General features: G+C 52.2%; 1 protein-coding gene across 1 annotated transcript in view; it reads left to right on the top strand.

Moving 5' to 3' along the window:
* The first annotated feature begins 11089 nt into the window (after nt 1-11089).
* Nucleotides 11090-15205, top strand: part of RPS2 (ribosomal protein S2) — a 5682-nt gene continuing 1566 nt past the window's right edge. The window contains 1 exon segment of the mRNA XM_010719813.1: nt 11090-11177. Within this exon segment, the coding sequence (XP_010718115.1) occupies nt 11090-11177 (88 nt within the window).

Raw genomic sequence — 15205 nt, 5'->3', positions numbered from 1 at the left:
GTTCCCAAAGTCCTGGCCGGCAACCTGGCAGCAGGTTTCCTCTGTGTCTCTGGATCTCCAGACCTGAGCTGTGATGGGCAGCCATGGAGCAGCACAGCACCCAGCGTTGGGGCTCTGCAACCTGAATGGTCTGGAGTTGGTGGGAGCTTTTCAGACAGCCTTTGCCGTCTGAAAAGGGAGATGCTGATGCTTTAGAGGCCTTTGGGCTTTGCTGGGGTCACAATTTAATTGGAAAGATTTTCTTGTTCCTTAAATTCGTATTTTAGCTCAACTGCAGCTGGGTTTAGATTGTTTCAGTGTGTTCTTGGTGAGCTCCCCAGCTTCTGGCTGGGCCTGGTTCTCCAGGCTTTGCATCCCCACGGTGCTGTGTTTGTCCCCAACTGTCCTGGGCTGGATTCAGCCTCTGATGACTGTTACTGACTGGTAATCAGCTTCCTGCTGATTGATTTCCTGATCCCCTGATCTGCTGCTTCAACTCTGGCCTGGTGACCTCAATCGAGATCCAGAGGCTGGAGGGGAGATTGTCCACATCCCCATCCTCATCCTCATCCCCAGCCTCATCCTGATCCCCAGCACCAGCACCAGCCCCATCCCCGTCCCCAGCCTGCCCCCCCTCCCCAACAGTTGGATTTGGGGTATCGGAGCGCACAGCAGGGACACCCCGCATCGCCCCCGGCGCCGCTTGCAGTGCGCGGCCGCAGACACAGGAGGGTGCCAGCGCCGTTCCCAGTCCCGAGCAAAGCTGCAGCCTCCCGCGATTCCTCGTCTGCTATCCTCAGCAAAGGGACAGCGGCCTCGCGGAGTGGATTTTCCCCTTGATTTTCCCAGTAGGAAAACCAACCCGAGCCGACAAAGCCCGGGATGCTCCAGCGGGGCTGAGCGGCTCTGCCGAAGTTCCTTCAGAGCCTCTGATGCCCGCGGAGGTTCGGGCAGGGCTGGAGCAGGTGATGCTGTGGCGAAGGATGCGGCCCCTGTGCCCCCCCAGCACCTCTGACCCCCTCCTCTCCATCCTCCTCTGTCCCACAGTGATGGGCTGCACTCAGCGGTTCTTCCCCCGCCATTAATCCTCGTTTTACCAGTACACTAATGACAATTCTTGCCTTAATGAGAAGGTTTTGCTTAGTTGGGCAAAAGAGGCCCCAGATTGGCGACGTGGGTTTAATGCCATCAAGGGCTCTGAAGACAGAAATTGAATTACGTTAGCAGGCCTATGCAAACTTCCCCGGTTGTTTAAAAGATCATTAATTTCCTCCCCCGTAGCCTCCGGCTGACCTCTATTTTTAATTTTTAATTTTTTTTATTTGCATGGCACGGGGCGGAGCTGCCTCTTTGACCCCCCTTGGCACGGCTCCAGCGGTAGAAAGGCGAACGGCCAGAGCCCGGCGAGCCTCAGATTAATTCTCCTAATAAAGCCGACAAGCCCTATAGAAATTACGTTACTCAAGGAAAAAGAAAATGACCCGCAGGCATTAGGAAGCTCTAATTACCGTTATTCCTTCAAGCCAGTCGGCTGGGCGGTGAGCCCTCTGCCTGCCAAGGGTTTCTTTTACTGTGCACCCTCAGTTTTGTTTCAGTTTGAGTGGAGGGGCTCAGAGAGGAGCACACCTGTTGATTGAGCACATCCACCAACAGCCAGAGAAAATTAAGGGCTTATTTCACTCCATTCTCTGATTATTGGTCTATCTCAATGCCGGGCTGCCTCCACCCTGCAGCACCTCTCACTATCACTGCTCTATTCCACAGAGTTTCCTCCATGCCAGGGAACCTTCCCAAGCCAAATGTGGAGAAATTCATTCGTAGTTTGCGGTGCATGTTAATTAGGGCGTTAATGACTGGAACAAGTGAGAGCAGGTTTGAGCTTGCTAGAAAAATGTTTAGCCCAAGGAAAATTGATTTTTTTTTCTTCCCTGGATGCTGAGATCTGACTTTTTAAGGCAATTAGTGAGGGTTTATTTGTTAATCAGTCATACTTACATGCTTGCTTTGGGGTCTTATCTCTTGCTCCCAAGTGCACGTTGCTTCTAATCATAATCTCCTTTTCTGATGTGTGAAATGCCTGTCCCTGGGATGCTGCTGGGCCTGAGGGTGATGGAGCTGCATTCATCCTGCCTCATCCTGTGCCTCCTCCTGTGCTATTTCCCTGTGGAGCACCCAAAGAGCTGAGGGCTCCATCTGCATCTCAAGCACATCCTTGTTTCTTCAGATGGCTTTGGGTCTTCCAGAGCCTGGGACAAAGCACCCCTGGTGTGTAGAAGCAAGAGCACGGTGGGCACCCCATGGCCTAGCATGGAGCTGCCCGAAAGCAGGACTTTTGGAACGAGATGATCTCTAAGATCCCTTCCAACCCAACCATTCCATGATTCTACGATCTTTAAGATTCCTCCAAGCCCAACCATTCCATTGTTCAACAATCTTTAAGGTTCCTACCAACCCAAACCATTCTACAGTTCCGTGATCTTTAAGGTTTCTCCCAACCAAAGTCATTCTATGATTCTATGACAGGTGCTGGGGATGCACCAGCACTTTGCAGTGCTGCAGGGGGATCTCACTGCAACCCCCTTTGGTGCAGGGTCCAACATAGCCCCACTGCCGCTTTCAGCAACGGATCCCACACCCCCAAAATGACATTGGTGCCCTGAGAAATGTAACTTTTGCTTAAAAATGCTAAGAGAGCCACTCATGCTCACACAGCTCTGCAGGGTACATTGGACACTGATGGCCCTGAGGACCACAGGGACGCTGCAGACACAGCAGGACAGCAGTGCTGGTGTCCCATGGGCCGCACGGTGCTTTTAGGTGCTACACTGCACTGTCTGCAGTAATGATTTGTTGCTTGTAAAACCACTGTGATTAACAGTTTAGCCTCCTAGTTTCATGTCTTATCATGTTTCATCTCTCACGAAAGACATTTACAGTCTATTTTCAACTTCAAAGCAAATGCTTCTTGCGTGAGCATTAAGGAAGGCAAATATTTAAGCAGAACCTGTATGGTATTAGTGTCTCTTGATGTTCCCTGCTGAGTGAGGATTGATGGCTGCCCGAAGAGGCAGGTTTTTCCTATTGTTTTATGCACCAGTGATTAATATTTCATGTTCCCACTGTTATATATTTGCTGGCTGGCACTGGCCAACCCTGACAGTGCTTTCTTCATGTCTTACGAGTCTAGCTTTTATGCAGTGCGATGTAGGAAGTGTGACTCTTGGCAAAGCCCTGTGGTCTTATTGAAGCCTCCTGCACGAGTTTTCCAAATTGTGTTCATCTTGATGGCATAAGGGCATATGGCATGTCTCCCTTCCCCCAGACACCTCTGTCCTATCGCTTTGTTTTGCTCTACCCCTGTCCTTTTTGCTACCCCATCTTTTGGGGTCTCACTGTGGGATGGGGACAGCAGCGACCCTCCTTTAGGGGCTGTGTGCCACCTCTTCCTGGTAGGGACACTGGGGACAGTACCAGGGCAACAGGGATGGCACTGGGGCATGGCTGCCTGTACGTGTGTCACCCCACAGGTTTCATGGTTAACCTTGTCAAAGCAGGAGGAAAATAGCCCAAGACCAAATTCCTCTGCTTTGAACCCGATGACACACTGCCGTGCATTCGTCTGAATGCAAAACATATTAAGCCCAGGAACTGCAAGGGACGGCTCTGCTTATCATCCAGCTTGGAGTTCATATAATTCAATTAGGATGAACAGTAAATATAGCTCGTTTTAATTTAGATGGAGGGCTTGCTTCGGCTCTATCCTTTAATTTCAGGAGAAGGGAAGCAGTGGGAGGACTGCCAAGAATTTTTGCCAAACCCACAGCGGCTCCAGGGCTGCGGGTGCAGAGGCCACCTCTGAGTGGGCACCCTCATGGGGGGAGGAACCCCACCAAGCACCAAGACTGCAAAGCTGCCGCAGTGTTAGGTGCAAAACCAAGGCTGGAAATTGGAATCAGGAGGTGGAGGAATCAGTGGTGCAATCTGCTGGAAGAGGAAGTGATCAGCTCAGGAGAGAGCTGCAGACACGCAACTTTGGGACCGCGTGGCATCCTTAGGAGATGATTTTAAATGCGTGCATCTTGTCTGCATCGTGGTCTGTCTTTGTTCCCCTCTGATGTCTTGAGGCTGGGATGGTATTTTATGTCCCTGCTCGTGCCTGCCAGCAGCATGACAGCTCTGTTGGAAATTAACTTCTCTGCGCTTTAAGCATCTCGCAGGCATAAAATCAAAGTGAGGGATCAAACCCATTAATCTCCAATTAATTTAAGCTGTTGATTCTGGCGGGCCAAGCACTTGGGCTCTGGTGGGGGACAGAATGCTCAGGGTGTGCTCAGCAACATCCCTGTCCATCTGTCTATCCATATAGGCACTCCATGCAAAATTTGGGCCAAACTGACTTTTTGCCACAGACTCATCTGCCTGAAAGAGATAACCCCAGCTCTGGTACTTCTTATCTGCTTGCCCCAGAAAATCACAGAACCATAGGATCATCAAGGTTGGAAAAGCCTTCTGAGACTCCCAAGCCAAAATCCAACCCTGTGCCTCTGACCCATCTGCAGTGGGTGCCATCAGGTAGGTTTAGGTGAACACTTCTGCCTGTATGTAGGTGAAACAGGGGGAAATAATAAGAAGCTGCAATTTGCCAATACATGCTGCAGGGCGAGACGGGTCGTGTCTTCAATTACAGCTGCTCACGTGTGTGAGCCACCAAAATATGCAAGGTATTCGTTTAATTTCTCCATCTGAGGCCAGCACGGTATCTTGATGCTTATCAAAACAGAGCTTTGGATGTATGCTCTGGGGAGGAAACTTACTCCCGCAGACAGCCCACGTCAAGCTGAGACACCACTTAAATCTTCAAAATGGGGCCCATACGGAACACGGATGTGTGCTGCTCCCGGTTGGAGCAGATTGCTGTTATGGGGTATCAAGCAGGATCTGAGTTTCTCCTCCATGTGTCAGTGGGCCTCGAGGGATTCCTGACCCGTCTCCCCTGACCAGCACAGTCCATGGGAGCTGCAGCCCTGAGCTCAGCCTCTGCCATGCTGCAGGCACACATCCCCGAGGACACACATCCCACGGGGAAGGTTCAGAGACTGCAAAGCCATAAAGTAGTCTGTAAAATTAGTGGCTAATTAGTGGTGACCCGCTGCAGGATACCGCTGTAGCGTGGCTTCCCAGGCTGAGGCGTTTGCTTGTAGCCCAGAGCTATGTGGTAATTGCAAAATTAGGGCAAAACAAGTGATTTGTTGCTACAAATGAGGGGAACAAACAGAACAGGGATGGACCTCCATCAGAGCTCTTGCAAGGCTGAATTTTGCCTCTATCTGCCTCTCAGTTCACAGCTCTCGTCTGTGGGAAAGGACACGGTGTGGCTTATCCCTGGGCAGAGCCTCTTCCAGGGGTTTGCAGAAGGGTTTGGGTGCTCTGCTCCCAGCATGCAGGAATGGGGAACGGATGGGAGCAATGATACACATTATGATATTCTGACACCAAACCCATTGTGCCCTCCTGCCACAGCCCATAAGGGCTCTTGCAGCCTCTGTGCTGGTGAAAACAATTGGATGTTGGTTGGATTTTTGTTGCATATTTGTTGGACGCTGGTTGTTGGAAGGTCAATGTAGGCAGTCTCAAGCTGAACAGCCATTGAGGCAAGCGGAACTGAGCACTGCAAAACATTTGCCATAGAATCTGAAGAATTTGGAGTGAAACCCCCGAAGAAATTAAGCACAGATGGGTTGCAGGGGGAAAAAAGGAGCCTGAATTCCTTCACCACTTCTTGTCTCCTATGCAGGACAGAGCTGGCTGCACAGCTGGGCAGGCTCTGTGCCGAGAACATTGGCTCCTGTGGCATCCCATCCTACAGGATTCCATCCCACAGGATCCCATCCTACAGTTTCTCATCTGCAGGTTCCAATCTTGCAGGCTCCCATCCCACACCCACACATGGTCTCACCCCCAAAGCACCAGCCCTTGGAAGCAGTGAAGTGCAGAGGACACATGTGACAATAAGGAACCTTTCTTGTTCAATTAACAGCACTGGAAGAGGCCCTCGGGCACAGCTGAAGGATGGTGCAAGGGGTGCCAGCAGTTCCAGCCCCACACCAACATTTCTGAGCCATACTTGCAGGGATTTGGGGCTTTCTGCTTGGGTTACGACTATGTGCTACCTTCAGTACTTTGGAAAGTTCAAATACAACATTAAGATTTTTTCTCTTACAGCACACTCAATGCTGCTGATTGCATTAATGGGTAGAAACGAGGTTTAATTGTTCCTCTGTGCAAAATCCATCAGCAGAATGGCATCAGCTCGAGCTGCGGGTGGGCACGATCTGATCCCCAACTGCAGCGAGAAGGAAAGCTGCGGGCTGCTCCCAACGGACAGAGAAGAACGGGTCATGCCAGGGGGTGTTTTTTCCTCTCCGAAGGTGCTGTGGATAATTGCTGTTGTGTAGGGCTAATTGTATGGCGGCGCATTCGACGCGTTCCCATATGCAGAGCGGCATTAAACGACATCCAGATGAAGCGAGCTCTGGCGCAGGGCCGGGCCGGACGAAGGAGGCGTGCGCACGGATGTGGCCCTCCAGATGCAAGCAATAAGGCCAACGGATCTTGATTTCATCTGTCAAGTAATTGGGCTGGAAGTCTGTGCATGCTAATGACTCCACATCAAGCGGCTCGGGGCTCAGATGTGACCCATCCTGCTCCCTGGGGAGCACGGGCGGCTGCAGCCCGCGGTGGTCGTGATGAATATCCCCCAGATGTTATCCCATCGGGTGAGTGAGCCCCACATGGATGTTGTTAATAATACAAAGATCTGAGGTTAAAAAGGACCGGAGGGCATCCACATGGGCTCCCGTGGGCTGTGGGGAGGGTAAGAGGGGCCCACACTGAGGTGCCCATAGGTCCTGCTGAGCCTGAAAGGGTCAATGCTGCTCCTGTGGGTGCTGCAGGTCATGCCTCAGGATTTGGGGATCACCTAGGGTCTGCCCACCTGTAGCCTCCAAATCTCATCCATCTCTCATATAGTGCATGGAGGGGGAGATTCTGCAGAGCAGCTTTGGAGGTGGCCCCTTCTCCTTGCCTGGCCAGAGACCATCCCAATGGCACATTAGGTTGGATGTCACAGCTCTGCGATGCCTCGGAGCCAGCTGCAGTGCTGAGTGGGATGATGGCACTGCTTACTCAGTCTGGGATCATAGCGTTGGTACTGGAGTGGAGCAGAGACCTCACCCAGCTCAGCATCCCTTGGCCAGATGTGATGCAGTACAAGGAAGTGCTGCTTCCACCATTGGGCAGCACCTGTCCCCTCCTGGAACTGATGCAGGGACTCAGCCCCTGGCTCAGGGAGCAGGGTGTGGGATGGACGGCGTGATGCTAAAGCCATTGCCAGCATCTCAGATTTTATACACTCATGTTGTTTTCGACCATTATCTACCCTGCACCTTGGACACCTGGGATGCTCTCCACCTCCTTCCAACATGAGCCCTCCTGTTATTCAGCCAAAGATTTGGGGCCGATCATGGGATGCTGGTGGGTACCATTTGCCTGCAAGGAATGATGTGGTTCCAGCAGCCTCATGCTCTCCCCAGAGCCACTCACTCTGAGCAGCCTCAGGTTACTGCAACTCCGGTCCTGGCTCCATCCCTCTCAGACGTACCAGGGTTGGCTGAGCTGCCTGAAAGCTGCTGTCATCAGCCCAGCTCCAGACACAGCCCCTCTCCCTCCAGTGGGCTGCACTAACCTGCACTGTGGGGTCAGGCAGCACATGGGGAGCCTGTGCTATAGGAACCAGATGCCCACTGTCATTAGGAAAGGGGATCCTCACCAAGAGACTTTCTTCTCCAAGCTCAGCCTTTTCCAAGCTTTTTTTCCCACGTGTGAGCTGGGAGGGGGCCGGGCACCAGAAAGCACGATCTGAGTGCTATTGAAGCGTGCAGATAAGCACATGCAATCCCCCCAACACCTGCACTTTATTGGTGTGAAGGTATTGAAGCCGGCAGGCGGACCCCATGCCCACTTCTATTTGGAGCTTTCCAGCCTCCTGCTGAGTGCTGCAGCACGTGCTATGCAGATGGTGAGAGATGGGAGATCAACCTCACCACTAAGCATGGCATGGAGATCCATGGGGACCAATGGAGATGGAAGAGCTTTGGTGGACCCATAGGGTGGGAGAGCTTTGGGGAACCTATAGCGATGGAAAAGCTCTGGGGGACTCATAGGGTGGGAGAGCTTTGGGGAATGTATGGGGATCGGAGAGCTTCGCTTTTGCTTCTTATCACCCCAAACATCTCCACAATGTGGATATTTCCCACCCGGCTCATGACCCATGAGTGCCCCTGTGTTGATTTCCACACTGCAGTTCCGGAGTGTACATGATGCACGTGGCTGCTTGGGGGAACAGGAGCATGAGCTCATCGTGTTCATTACCTGATTAGTTACACGTTCATTAGTTGTTCTTAATGGGGAAATATTTTGCTGTCATAGGGGGTTTACAGAGTTAAGCCTGGAGCAATGAAAAGGGACAAAGATAACACATTGTCTGCATGCATGGCTTGAACCATTGGTGTGGCTTCTTGGGCAGTGAGCTCTGTGGGGGCTGAAAGTCATGTTTCTGACCCAAAGTGGCAGCTGGGTTCTCCTGCTACTGACAAACTCCTGAAGATTAGGTTTTCCCAAATGGAATCCACCAAATGCTGCTACTACTCATTGATGCATTTGAGATGCTTTCTCCAAAACTTCACTCTGTGTTTCGCTATGGCTCAGCTCTGCTCCACGCACTGCAGTTGTTGATCCTACAGCTTCACCTTTGCTTGGCTACTGGAAAAGTGGCTGAACTGAAGCCAAATGAAAGCAGCCCCCCACCTGAGCCAGGAATTAGCAGTGGGCATGCTGGAGTTTCATAGACTTGTAGATGTGGCCATCTGCACCTTGAGATGTTTTGCTTAAAGTCAAACAAGCAAAGCAACCCACAAATGAATTTTTTTTTGCAAAAAAGAAGAAGAAACTTGTAAACTAGTTTGCTTGAAACAAAGTGCTTCCTGCAGAGGGTTGGGCACGGCAGCATGGAGTTCTCCAGCTGCAACTTGGTGTGAGCACATGGTGCTGGATGGAGAACAGCTCTGTGTGCCCATGGGGGGGGATTTTGCAAGTGGTGAGGGGATCACCCCAGCTCCACACACCAAGACAACAAGCTCTGCTGGTGTGATATGACATGGAGATGCCCAGCTGTGCTCCAGCCCTCCCATCCTGCAATGGGTGTGGGGCAGCCCAGAGCAGCTCACATTTGCTGAGTTGGAGGATGCCATCGATTTAGACCTGCAAACAAACACACCATGCAGGATGAAGGCTGGTGTTCATGTACATCGATGACTGCTCAGAGCCTTCATTGGGATGCTTCCAAGCACATTAAAGATACATCTATCTGGCATGTAATTAACTCTAAATGAGATCAGCAATGAACACATAATGATGGTTCCACTGAATTATTACGCTCATAAGGAGCAGGTAAGCGGTTGTTGAGATACGGCTGGCCGGTCAGTCAACCGCGCACCACACTGGCTGATGTAGCAGACAGGCAGAAAGAACCATGGGGGCCCTTTGCTACTAATGAGAGGCAGATAATGAGGGTAGGGTCCCCAGACTGTAACCGGCTGCATTCTTGCTCCATCAGCTTTGGCTGCAGCAATTCTTCCCCTGCAAACACAGTGATATTTGGTGTCTTCTCCAAGGTGTGACTTTCTCAGTTGGGAATGGTTTTTGTTGGGCTGGTGGCAACCTGACAGTCCTCTGATGAGCTGCTGACTCCATCCAGAGGGGTTTCACCCCACGTATCTCAACAGGATTAAAAAATCCTATAGAAAAATAAAGAAAAAACGATAGGAAAATCCTGTGACTAGATGCTGGCTATCAGCAAACCAATAGGAAACGTCCCTTTGTTTTTGTGCCTTCCCACTCCCTGTGTTTGTTTTTTTTTTTGTTTCCAGGACGATGTGAAACTGTTGTCACTGCTGAGATTTCGCCCAGGAGGGCACCAATAAGGGAATAATTGCACTCAGCCCCAAGTTTGCTTCTGCATGAAAGAATGAGAAGGAAAGCAGAGCCAAGGCTGGGAAGCAGCGTGGAGGATGGCACGGTTAATAGCCGGAGTCCTGGGGACGGGGGTTTGGGCAGGGACAGGCTGTGTCTGATACCCTGCAGCTCTGCCTACTCTAATAACAATCACACATTTCCCAGATATTATTTTTTAAAATTGAAGCTTTTTTTTAAAAAAATAAAAATCAGTGGGTTTTGGCTGCTCTATCCCCTTATTAGGATTATTTAAATCAAAAGCAGAACCAGGGGGCAGGCTCCCACTGTAAATGCGATGGCCCAATGCCAGATGATTCCACGCTGCTGCAGGCGGCCACAGAGGCAGTGGGGATCTGGGGGTAGGGCCGCCCTGCTGCCCCACCACTGCCCCAGTGCCATTTTGGAGAGAGCAGCACGGAGCTGAACCCTGGGCTGTTGCAAGCGGTGAGAGCTTGGGGTAAACTTCCTCCAGCCTGGGGCACACTGCGAGCACCAGCGTTTGCCTTCTACAAAAGGTGCTGTCACTATTTGGGAACTACAGGGCCGGAACGTCCCGGCGGTGGTACAGAGCACAGCACAGGAGCTGGGGCACAGGGCTGCTGGTGGTGTGTGGATGCTGTGCGGGACTGTCTGCAGCTCGCTCTTATTGCTATAGCTACGGGCAATTTTCTATGTTCAAGTTTTGCAAAACCATATTAAGAAAAATCTCGCCCTGGTGCTGCTGGCTCTCCTCCAGGCTGGAAATTGCATTCCCCTGCTTGAAATTCCTCCCAGAGTTTCAGATGGAGAATGTACAACTTCACTTTCCATCTTGAGCTGCTGTCACACATTTTAATAACAGGGGCTGTGCTACACCCCAGAGGTGGCCGCGTGCCAGCAAACCCGTTGGAGCGGTTGTGGTGAAGGTTTGGATGGCGGTGAAGGCACTGAGCGAGTTGAGGAGCTCCACCCCACTCCTGGCTCTACAGCCCTTCACAAACCCCACTGCACTGTTGGGATGAGGATGGAGCCCGCAGGTTAATTTTTAGTGCCCACGGTGATGGGCTCGCTGTATCTCCCTCAACGCAATGGGAAACTCCAGCTCTTGGATTGGATCCATTTGGTGCACCGCAGCGTCTGCAGTCCTGGTTAGAAAGAGACACAATGCATTCTTCCTCCTTCTTCCTCACGCTCACATCCATCTGAGCAGAGAGGGCCTGGGCTCAGCAAGCTGTAAGCTCAGGAAGAGCCACCCTGGGTTTCTCCCTTTTTGCACTGCCTCTCCTTGCAGTGAAGATGGGGGCAGACCCCCCATGCTATTACCTCGAGGTTGCAATAGGGTGGCCTTTGCTGGGACCCTAGTGAGGTGACTGGGACTCCCAAGGAGATGCACTTTGTCTCCTTGCCTGGCCTGCACAGGCTGGAAAGCTCTAGGGTCAAGCATGGGGCTGCTCTTCCAGTGAGCGTGGCTACCTGCAGGACTCAGCCATCCCCATCCGGAGTTGTACTCACAACCCTGTGCATAGAGACCCACATCCCTGCACATAGGGATCTACATCCCTGCACACAGGTTTGGGTTTGCCTCCCTGCTCCTCCCCTGGCTGCGGACGCTGACTCGTCCCTCTCCAAACCCCCTTTCATGGTTTGCTCTTTGAACCCAAGGAGCTGTGCCGTATTTGTAAAACACACCGCCGTAATCAGGGAAACAGCCTTCCTAATTGGATTGGAACGGCCTGGAGTAATTGGCTGTTTGGGAGCAGCCGTTTCGAATCAAGCTGTGTGCTCTTTAATAAGTTTACTCGCCTTTATCAGCTGGGCGAACTCCGTGGCGGAGGTGACCTGTTAAATGATCTCCTGTGTTGCTAAAGCGTTTTTTATCCCTGCTGATCCCTTGAGCCATTTTCTTTCTTTCTTTGTAATAACAGACTTCAGGAGACCCACGGTGGCTCCTGCCTGTGTGCTGCACAGCCAGGGAGGCTCTGGGAAATGGGCTGGGGGAATGCTCAGAGCATTATTGAGTCCCATCCTGCTCAGAGGTGAGCGTTTGGGATGGGGAAGAAGGATGGGTGAGGGGAGCACTGAGCTCATGCAGCATCATGATGATGTTTCTCTATGTAGAGCTTGCTGGAATTCAATTGCTTGAGCCCAAGGGCTTCAAGAGAGGTTGTAATCAAGGGAAAATGGGATGAGAGGTGCTGCAGGGGAACCTCTGCACAGAGCACTGGGAGTTTGGGAGAATACCACTCTGGGAATTTGCTCTGTCCCAGTGCCTCCTCCCCCCAGGGCTGAGCCACCTCTGGGTGCTGCCATGGGATGGGGCTGCCCAACACACCCAAACATAGAAGGGGGTCCCTCTGCTGCTTTCTTTTCCCCTCGTGGTGCCCACCTTCCAGCTCCGAGCATCATCAATGTGGTGGGAGCTCACAGATGCATCTCACTTCTTCTTCCTCATGGACTTCTACTAAAAACTCCTTTGGCCACACATCTTCCCCTGCACAGTGGCAGTGTCCCCACTCTCCCAAAGACCCTGTGTCTGCCTAGCCCTGCAATACCCCCTTCCCAAAGCATAGACATCCATCTGCAGGGCTCCCACATCCTTTGCCCCAGGCAGAGGTGGAGGCAGTGATGATGCAGTGAGCGCAGTGTCTGCCCTCACATCTCATCCATCAGGGTCGGAAGAGCGGAAGCTCCTTCCACATCCGTAGCAGTGTCTGCACACCGCTCCCCGCAGCCCATCCATAACACCAGTGTCAGCCCTGGATACTTTCATCTGCCTCCTCCAAGGCAGCCCTGAGGTTCCTGCACCCTGTGATCTCCTGGGGGACAGCTGCAAGCCCCCACCCGAGGTGAGCAGAGGGCACGGAACACAGAACGTTGGAGCTGCCCATTTCAGAACAGCATTTTTTTTGGCTGAAGGTGAAAAATAACAGCACCAAGACCTCCAGACCCATTCCTGCTGGCAACAAGACCCCCAAGACCTGCCTGCACAGAACCCTCAATGCACATCCCCAAGTCAAAATGTGGTGTTTTGTCCTTAAAAAGCTCCTCTACTCCATTTAAAATGACATTGACATGATGGGTTCAGCTCTCGAAGAGCTGAAAAGTGCAGCCCAGCTATTTTAAATCAAGCAAAATTAAATGTTTAAATTTCATGGAACAACTTGCAGATGAGCACTTGTGGCCCTCAGTTAACTGGGCTGCCCCAGCACCGCACTGCCAGGACATGTTTTAAGCCCATTTTACCCCCAGTCTGGAGGACAAGAAAGGCAAAGGTAGCACTCTTTGCATCCTGCCCTGCACTGCAGCGGGAGATGGGGCAGAGCTTGGTGGCAACACCAAGAGGCAGCCCCAAAATACAGCACCAATGGCAGCCCCACAAATCAGCCCTAGCCCCACGGGATCCTCCTGGCGTGAGGATGCTGAGTGTGGGTGATGCACTCGCCCCTCTGCCTTTCCTGAGCCTTCCTGGCTGTGTGAAGACAGAAGTTTGTCAGCGTGGATATATTGCTGCCAAACGTTCCCATTTTGACAAATTGGCATTTTCCAACAACAACAACTTCCCCCAGCCCAAACACGGGGCTGGAACCATTCCCACCAGCTCTCGCCCGGAGTGAAACAGTTCCTCTCTCTAATCACTTGCGTAAACTCAACAAGAGCTGGCAAGTGCCGTGCGGATTTTGGATGCGTTTTTATTTATCAAACTGCTCCCGATAACAGATTCACTTCCTCGTCATCATCTTCCCTTCGTGTTTTTCCCCGGGGAACCTTTGGGCTGTGAACAGGGAGGGTTCTCCGCTGCGCTCTGGCCTTTATTTCCTCGTGTTGAAAAGCAGCTGTGCAGGATGGGATGGGATGGGATGGGATGGGATGGGATGGGATGAGCAGTCTCCTGCAAGTGCAGCCACGAGAGGGCACAAAGCCCTTCCTGCAGCCGTGTCACCATGCAGCTCTGCCACCATGCAGCCATGTCATTGAGCAGCCATGCCACCATGCAGCTATGTTACCGTGCCACTGTGTAGCAGTGCCACCACATCACTGTCCAATGCAACACTGCTGCCATGTCACTGAGCAGCCACATCATCGTGCAGCTGTGCCACACCATGCAGCCATGTCACGGGTCATTGTGCCACTTGGCAGCTGTGCTGCTGTGCAGCTGTGTCACCATGCAGCCATACCACTGTACAACAGTGCCCTGTGTCAGTGGGCAGCTCTGTTACCATGCAACACTGTCAGCATGCAGCCTGGCCATTTGGCAGCTGTGCCACCGTGCAGTTGTGCCACTGTACAGCAGTGCCGCCATCTCACCAGGTATCTTTGTTACCATGCAATATTGTCACCATGCCACCATGCAGCCAGGCAATCCCACAACTGTGTCATTGTGCCATCATGCAGCCATGCACATGTGCCATCAATAAAGCATCCATTCAGGTGTCTGTGCCACTGTGCAGCTTGTCACCTGTGTCACTGCACAGCTGTGTCACCTCGCAGAAGCATCAGTGCTGCGGTGTTTGCACAGCTTTGCACTCCTTGCACTCAGGCCATCATCTCCCCCTCCCCACAATCTCTATCTCTTGGAAGACTCAGCGAATCCAATTAGAAAAAGAGCTAATTATATTAATAGGTTAATTAAGACACTGCTGATTTCAGATAGGGCTGGAAGGAAGCCTCAGCGTTTCGAGGCACGTGGCGAGGTGGATTCACAGAGCATCCCCATGGAGCCCTCAGGACGAGGGGACACAGCCCCACGAGCACCCCCAGGCTTTGTGCCATCACTGCTGCAGCACCGGGTGGGATTTATCCAGCCCCTCTGATGCAGACAGGTGCTGTGCTGCTTTGGGATAGGGGTTTGCTTGGCTGTTGCTGGGTCCCCCCCCGATCATTTCGCACACTCGTTTGGAGGTGCAGCGCCCGAACTGCCGCTTTGGGGCGGTGTATTTCGCAGGGTGCAGGGAAATCCCACCTCAAACAAGAAATACACGCACACACGAGCCGCGTTTCCACACTCACACCGGGAGCCCGCGCTACCTAATTAGCGCCGCCGGCTGCTAATTGCGTGCCACGGGACGTGCCGGTTATTTAGGGCTGGACCGCCCCTCCGCCTCCCCCACCTCTCCGGCTACTGCGCGGCTCCAAACATTCGAAATGATAAAAAGAAGAAAAAAATAGAATAGCAGCC

This window comes from Meleagris gallopavo, chromosome 16 (genome assembly GCF_000146605.3).
Source record: "Meleagris gallopavo isolate NT-WF06-2002-E0010 breed Aviagen turkey brand Nicholas breeding stock chromosome 16, Turkey_5.1, whole genome shotgun sequence".
NCBI lineage: Eukaryota > Metazoa > Chordata > Aves > Galliformes > Phasianidae > Meleagris > Meleagris gallopavo.
This window is presented reverse-complemented; position numbering and strand designations above follow the sequence as displayed.